At 48.1% G+C, this 8,078-nt stretch overlaps 3 protein-coding genes across 3 annotated transcripts; 2 read left to right on the top strand and 1 right to left on the bottom strand.

The window, feature by feature from the left end:
- Positions 1-397: 397 nt before the first annotated feature.
- CCR75_002481 (uncharacterized protein) lies at positions 398-2,350 on the top strand (the record flags this gene model as incomplete). Its single annotated transcript, XM_067960578.1, has 1 exon — positions 398-2,350. One exon carries the CDS (start codon positions 398-400, stop codon positions 2,348-2,350), a length of 1,953 nt encoding a protein of 650 aa, XP_067817500.1.
- Positions 2,351-2,946: 596 nt separating this feature from the next.
- CCR75_002482 (uncharacterized protein) lies at positions 2,947-4,977 on the bottom strand (the record flags this gene model as incomplete). Its single annotated transcript, XM_067960579.1, has 1 exon — positions 2,947-4,977. One exon carries the CDS (start codon positions 4,975-4,977, stop codon positions 2,947-2,949), a length of 2,031 nt encoding a protein of 676 aa, XP_067817502.1.
- Positions 4,978-6,849: 1,872 nt separating this feature from the next.
- CCR75_002483 (uncharacterized protein) lies at positions 6,850-8,000 on the top strand (the record flags this gene model as incomplete). Its single annotated transcript, XM_067960580.1, has 3 exons — positions 6,850-7,638; positions 7,696-7,927; positions 7,957-8,000. 3 exons carry the CDS (start codon positions 6,850-6,852, stop codon positions 7,998-8,000), a joined length of 1,065 nt encoding a protein of 354 aa, XP_067817501.1.
- Positions 8,001-8,078: the final 78 nt, after the last annotated feature.

Below are 8,078 nucleotides of genomic sequence, written 5' to 3'. Positions count from 1 at the left end.
GTATTGAACTGCTTATTCGACAACCTAGAGGGTCCCCGTTATTTCAGGGGATCGGTCACGATCAGCCACCGGGTACACCGGCGCTCATATCCTGGCTCAGGACATTCCAGAGGTCTTGTACTTAGAAACACTAAGTAAATAGACTCTCTGAACCTCTCTCTCCCTCTCTAGTGGCCGTCCGACTTATTTTGCGTGCCTCTCGCAGTTAGTCGCCGATACGTCGCACTCAAGCTATTTCTGATTAATATTTTGTAAAACGCATCTGATATTGTAGCTTAAAAAGACAATCTGATAGAATTAAGTACCATTCTTTTGAGTAAATACCGGACTAAAAACCGCGCAAAATAGAATTTCACAATTCTCGCCATTCATCCAAGCGCCACTATTGTAGGGTCTCATGGGGTCCAATGACCTCAGCAATGACCTTCTTGTGGTGAAAGGTGCATCAAAACCTCTGCACTCCTCACCTCTCAAAAGGCGAACGGTTCAGCTTAAAGTGAACCAAAAGTTTGCGCAGGCCTTCGAGGAGCGCAAGCGCAAGGAAGAAATTTCAGCTTTGGAAAAGCGTGGTCTTGGCACCGACGATGACGAATCTAGCTCAGAGACAGAGGACGAGGATGGTGAAGAGCTGACAAAGGACCTGGACGCGGATATTCGCACAACTCTGAAGCTCATACGCAAGAAAGACCTGTCCATCTACGATCCGTCCATCACTTTTTTCCAAAACTCCGAAAAAGTTGAAAGCGGTAGCGACGAAGGACAAGCAAAGAAGGTTTCGAAGAAGAAAGTATCGGCGCCGATCTATTACAAGGATCTAGTGCGTCAGCAAGCAATTGCGGGCAATGTTAGTGGCAGTGAAGAAGACGATGATATGATTAAACCTGTGCAGACGTATAAAGAAGAGCAGTCTCGAATAAAGCAAGACTTTCTGGATTCATTAAAGGAGGAGAACTGCAGCGATGATGAAAGAGACGAGCTGGATGGAAGGCTATTTACCGTTCGAAAGAGAACTGATGAAGAGCAGAAAGAGGAAGATGAGGACCAAGCGGTATTTCAATCCAAACACAGTCGTGAGAAGGAGATGGCCCCGGAGGAGTTTCTTGAGCATTATTTGACCAGTGAAGGCTGGAAAGACAAGATGGAAACGATTCCGCATTATGAGGATATTGTTAAGGAAGATGACGAAGATGCTGAAGAGCTGAAGAATGCTGAGGAGTTTGAACACTCGTACAATTTTCGTTTTGAGGAGCAGGGAAGCAATGTGATCCAGACATATACCCGCCAGGTGGAGGATACAATGCGTCGTGAAGACGATGCACGCAAGCGCAAACGTGCAGAACGAAAAGAGCGAAAAGCATTGGAACGGCAGAAGAAAGAAGAAGAGCTCCGTCGGCTTAAAAATCTAAAACAGGCTGAGATTGAACAAAAGCTGGAAAAGGTTGCACGTCTTATGGGTGGATCTGATAGCACGAATGGTTTAAAACCAGAAGATCTAGAAGGAGACTTTGATCCGGTCGAGTATGATAAGCGGATGCATGCTGTCTTTGATGAACAGTATTATAAAGAGGACGACGAAATGGTAAAGCCGACATGGGATGAAGAAGAAGATAAGGAACTTTTTGGGGGGTTGCCTGTCGACTTGGAGGAAGATACAGTTGAAATGGGAAGTGAGATCGTCGACGAGCAGAACGAAGAAGAGGAAGAAGAGGACATTCAGCTTAAAAAAATGACGATAGAGGAAATGGAGCGTGCGAAGCAACAGTATATGGATGAATTGTATGGATTAGACTACGAAGATTTAATTGGCGAGATGAAGTGCCGTTTCAAGTATCGTCAGGTCCAAAACAATGATTTTGGGTTAACCGTGGACGAGATTATGGCTGCTGATGACAAGGATTTGAAGCAGCTTGTGTCGCTAAAGCGTTTGGCGCCGTATGCTGACACAGAGTACTCTGTGGACCGCAAGCGCCTTAGGAACTTAAAAAAGAGCATTCGAAAGGTTCAGGAGGAGAAGAAAAGACGCAAAAGCAAGCAGGAACCTAGTAAGGACACCGAAACGCAGATAGTAGAATTGTCGAAAAAGAAGCGAAAACGTAGCAAATTGAAAAAAGAGAAGACCAATGATAGCGAAGCCATAGAAGAGGCAGATGACAAGGAAGCCAAGCAGATGAATAAAGAGGAAAAGCAGGATAGCACCGAACCTGTGGTCGATAACGTAAGTAAAGAATCCGAGAAGAAGAAACGTCGTAGCAAGAAGAAGAAAAACGGAGAGAAGAAGAGTACATACGCATCCACTGGTTTATCAACTTCTCGCCTTGAATCGTACAAACTGCTGAAGCAAAGTATATAATACGGACAGCAGGATGTTCCATACATTTAAGCGCCGGTAGAGGGCACTTAATAGTCCTAGAAAGTCGTAGAGATAATATAGCTTCCAAAAGTATTGCCCCGCTTGATCTTAAATAGATGAGTATGTTTCTAAAATCTCGAAAGCGAAAAAAGACGCAGAGCTTAGAAATTTAAAATCAACATGTATCCGAGATAACACAGCACCATATTTGGCAGATGTTTCGGCATGGACAAGCCGGCTTTGTCGACGAAATATGTATTTTGATTAAACAGATGTGTGCAATAGCACAATTATTGGTCTGCTCTAGCGCATAAGTAGCCGCGGTTGCTTGCAGTCATGCAGCGCAAGGGATGGTCCCTCCCCATAACAATTAGATAATGTAGAAGATGAACCGTAAGGATGGACCATTGTACGCCTTAGACCAGCAACACAATACATTGCTAAAAAACGCATTGTCGAATTAAGCCGGTGGCTAAATCAAAGCATATTGAAAAGTTACATAAATTTCAAATTGTCTCATGAGGAAGCTGTCGAAGGGCTTTTAAGTAAACATTATTTCGACCATACAGGACCAATTTGCACTTGACCACGTAATTTCAAAATGCAACTTCCTTGCTTCCTGTCAATAGCTCGCTATCTTCTTTTTCTGGAGGCTGAGAAGACGAGTCAACCATGGGGACGACTCTGCGGGCCGCATAATTACCAGCCTTAAACTCCTCTAGATCTTCTTGGTAATCTTCCGACTGCATGTATTGGGTGACCGTCTCGCCCAAGACATTAAGCACTTCCACCTGCTTATGGTCAATATTATCACGAGCATACCGATCCGCGACACATAAATCGCCTACCACTTCCCCATTCACAAGCAACGGGATCCCAACAAAGAACTGCAACTTGGCAGTAAAGCGTTTTTCACCTGAAATGCGCTTGTCTGAGCTCACGTCCAATACAATGCACGGCTTTCCACGCGTTGCCAGTCGTCGAAACGTCGGGAGACTTCGAGGGAGACCCGGCGCTGGTTTGCCGTCATAGTATCTCACAAGCTCAAAGTCTTCCGTGCGAATTCCTGCCATTGGACACGTCAGTGTCTCCATCGCCAACAGACAAATCTCTTCCATGTCCTCGTTAAAATATTGAATCCGACAATCAACATTTTTTTTCCTGCTCGTGGCAATACTAGCATTTGAGACCGTTCTCCCCATACTCCCATTCGGTCGCACTTCGTAGCCCGTTCCTCTTCCTTGACTGGTTATCGAGCTCGCGGGTTTACGGTACGGAGGCGGACTACTCTCTCCATCGTCATTTGGCTGTGCATTGGCATCGAGTTCCGAAAACGATAAGGCCGAGCCTTTGTTAAACTGCATCGACAACGGATACGACGACGCCAAATGGTCATTCGGCGGACTATACGACTCCTCCGATGTCAGCGAGCTTGTACTCCCAATGCTGACCCCCATGCAATTCGAAAGCGGCGCTAGACCCGTGCTTCCATTCATTTCGACTTCCACGTCGCTGCTGAGTTTCCGAGATGACGGCAACGAAAACCCGCCGACAGTCGTGCTTCCAAAGTTAGTGTTCGTGCCATTAGAGTTGCTATTCTTCGCTAAGCATGCCTTGCACACACGCATCTTCACAGCAACGTCTTGGTCGCCTTTAACCATCTTAAATACAGTGCAAGCGGAGCACACGACTTCCCCACACACGCGACAGTGGTGGCGGCGCTTTAAAAGACCAAATGACTGCACACAGAGCGAGCAATTCGTCCGTTTTGCGTCGTTCACCCACTCTTGGCGTTGGGCGAGCACGGCGGGGGCAAACAGCACCTGTTGCACGGCCCGTTCCAGCCCCGCTAGGTCTCCGGCAAGACGTAAGGACGTCAGTCGCACGCCAGCGGACACGCTTTCGGCTCCACGAGCTTTTCGCATCGCAAAAGTGAGCGTCACGTTGCACAAATTCGGGTCTTCAGCCGTTTGCTGCACCACGTAGGAGCTCGGCTCGAACACTGTCAAGCTGTTGGAATCGGGTTTTCCACGAATGCCGTATCGCGCTGCGGCACCGTCATACGACTCAAATTTGAGGACGCCTACGTTGCCATGCACCGGGTGAGAAGGCCGTAAGATGCAGTACTCTCGAATGCAAAACTCCTTGGAGCGGCCAAGGGTTTTCGGTGACGAGAACACGAGCCACTTGAGCGTCATGGACTCGGTCGACACGCCTTCGTGATCTGACGTTGTGTCGGCTTGGTGCGCATGCAGCACTTCGCCATCGAGAAAGTTCCGTGAGTGAAGCACCTTCTGAAAGCCCCTGAGACTCGCATTGTCCACGGCTCGGAGACACTCGAGGACATCCGCGACCGAGCCCGCAACTTTCGTGACCGCACGCACCGAGTACGACAGGCGCTCACTGTTTTTAGAATGCACGTACACGATCGCTTGATCCTTTCGCGTTTCCATGGTCCAGACGCTCATGTCCGAGGCGCTGCGTACGAGCTCATCTACTTCGGACCGCTCGGAAAGGTACAGCGCATCGAGGTCCACATCCGCGGGCCACTGTGACGCTACGGTCGGCCCACGCACGTACTCGGGCGATCCAGGTGCGCCGCTGCTGTTGGGAAACTCGGCGCTCATTGGTCTGAACGGTTGTGGGGATAACAGTTATAAACGGCGCGCATCCACAAACGTAGACACACGTACGTACGGATGACAGCACAACAGTAGATGGGGGCGCTACTATAATTTGCCGAGCTTAAATTCCTCCACCGAGGCACAAGTATCGAAGAGTGACTGTCGCCAGTCCGCAACTCGACACTGACGACTACCTTCCCCCCTTCGCAGCGGCTGTGTGCATTGCGCGCGGACTGTACGGAAACTTACTTTCTACCAATCGAAAGGCGTTTTTGAAATTTCAGACCTCTTGAACGTCGAGGGCCTTGATCGCGCCGTGTGACCGCGATCCGCATCTTTTGCAGAAGGGTCAGCACCTTTTGCCATTTAAAAATATAAAACGCCCGGTGTAAAGAGGGATTCAGCCAAACAGAAGGTAGAAAACTGGAAGGAGCTGGAATGGTCGCGAGAAAACCTCTTGCGCTGGCGACAGATTGTAAATTTGAATTATTGCTTCTTGCATGGCAGATGAGCAGAAACAGCCGCGAACGCGACAAATCTGGAATGTGTAATGAGTGACCTCAATTTGCAGAAGAATTCACGACATCGCAAGACGAATGTACCGGTAGTCCTACGGCGGCTGCGACAATGTGGTCTAAACATATCTATAAAAGCATACTTGTCTACTTGCTTGCAGGTGCATAAGGATCCCTTTTTTGATTATAGTCCGCGCATTCCGTCTGTGATAAATTCACTCTTGCTCGAATATGTAAGGCCTCTTAATGGCAAGTCCCATCTGTACGACTTTGCATTTGCGTGACGCACGACGTTATACGCATACTTGTGACCAAGGTCTGCTAGTAATTTTATTGCTGGAAGAGACACAGTCACATGCAGAAACCCTTCAAACACTCCATACGACCGTACAGCCCACCACTACAACAACAGCTTCGTCCTAAGCGAAGTGAGGCTTGCCATCAAATGAAAACGATCTCCTTTTACGTTTTTGTGGACTCAACATAAAGCAAGAAGGGGCGTATCGGTTTTGCCTTTCATGCTCATACGTGTAAGGTCCACAGGGGAATTTTAAGTGCCCTTCCGGCGCTGAAGCCGTCAATCCACTAATGAATACTATATCATATCTTCGTTGTCCTACTCTACGTTTTCTCCGTGGCCATCTGTTATAATGATCACTCGAACTTTGCCGACAACATAAACACAAATAATACTTTGTCATGAATTTACAGCTTGCGAACCCGATGTTTGTCATTGTGGTGTTGTCGCGGACTATAATCATACAGTACTATGCTCGACAGTATCTCTTTAACATTAAACATTCGAAAATGCATCTTTTATAAAGACGAGCTGAGGTAAAGTTACTTAAGAAATACCCCAGATAATAAATAATGGGCAGTCCTAGATATTTATATTCCTAATAAGAAATTAAGCTCGCTTTCCGCTTCGGCCTGAGATCTTGTCAGGCGCGCGTGTGACGATAATGCGTGCGTGTTTGTCTGCAAAATCCGCTGTTGCGGACGAGAGATGCAAGTCATAATAAAAAGAGCACAAACTAGCTGGTGCGCGTGTCCGAAAAAAAGTCTCCGTTTGAGCTGCGTGGCTTTACTTCCAGCGGAAAGTGTGTACAAACTTTGCTAATCTACGTGAATTATGGCTGCTAATTAGTCGGAAAAGCATTTTGTTTCACATCTTTAATTATCACAACTGAAGACTGGGCCCGTCGACATCAATCTTTAAAAGCAGCCAAAAATTTCGAGACCAATCGTGGAATAAGTGCCAGCGCGTCAACTTTTCCGTGGCATTGCTGCAACATTGGTACCGGTTTTAAGGACCAAGCGTTAAACCGCCTAACCGGTTTTCTCAATCCGTCAGAACGTCATGCGCCATCGACTTCCTACTCGGCCTTCCAGCGCTAGTTCCTTGCGACATTATTTAAGTCTTTTAATTCTACCTCATGCACGCATCTTTCAGTCGCTGGGGCTCAACTATGTTCTCTCTGATCGATTAACACAATTGCAAATAGCAAGTCCCACGCCTGCCCAGCGCAAGGCCATTCCGCCCATCCTTGCCGGTGAGGACGTTGTGGTAGCTGCAGAGACGGGAGGTGGCAAGACGCTGGCTTTCTTATTGCCCCTGGTCGAGCTGCTTCGTCGCAATCCGCTGCCTCCTGACAACATGCGCTTACCAACTGCGCTCGTGCTCACGACGTCGCAAGACCTTGTGCGACAGTTGGCCGCTGTGCTGCATCAAGTGGACCCGGAGCTGGCCCGGCTCTCTGTAAGCTTGTCTTCTTCCAGGCAAGTTGTTGTCCATGGTACACGCCCATGTCCGCTCGTCCTTTCCACGCCTGGCGCGTTATTACGTGCGACGAAGCCGAAAGACTTTGCCTTTACGCAGACAGTTGTTGTCGATGAGGCCGACATGCTCCTAAGTGGAGGTTTTGAGAAGGATACGAAGCAAATTCTCGCTACAATTCGAAATCAACCGCTGATGCGAGCTGCGCTCAATCGTTGCGGTGTCGAACCTCAAGACATCGACGACGATGGATTCAGTACGTCCCAGACGCAGACGATCTTTAGTGCGGCTACGATCCCAGACTATGGTAAACGCTCGGTGCGTCACTACATTGACCACAAGTTTCCGTCTGTAGTCTTTGCTATGACTGAGGTACGAAAAGGATTGTTATCATACGACAGAGAACGTCACTGAAAATATATGGAATAGGGCTTTCATCGGACACTGCCGAACCTGACGCTACATACGCACAACCTCCAAGTTTTCATGGCAAGCAGAGTCTTTGATAGTGAGCAGCACGCTCGTTGCGAGCTTTTGTATGAAATCTTGACGTCCAAGGAAAAAGACAGCATGGCTGCTTCGGCTGGTGGAAAGACGCTAGTCTTTACAAATTCAATAGCCACGGCCGATACGCTGTTCCATTTTCTAGAAAACGACAAGGGTATGGACAGTTGTGCACTGTTTCACAAGGAGGTCAATCGATTGCAACGTCAGAAGTTGTTAAAGCGACTTAGTAGCGACGACGGCGCGGACAGTCACCTCGTTGTCATTTGCACGGACATTGCGGCCAGGGGCCTCGATACGACCAAAGT

This window comes from Bremia lactucae, linkage group LG3 (assembly GCF_004359215.1).
Source record: "Bremia lactucae strain SF5 linkage group LG3, whole genome shotgun sequence".
NCBI classification, from domain to species: Eukaryota; Oomycota; class Peronosporomycetes; order Peronosporales; family Peronosporaceae; genus Bremia; species Bremia lactucae.
This window is presented reverse-complemented; position numbering and strand designations above follow the sequence as displayed.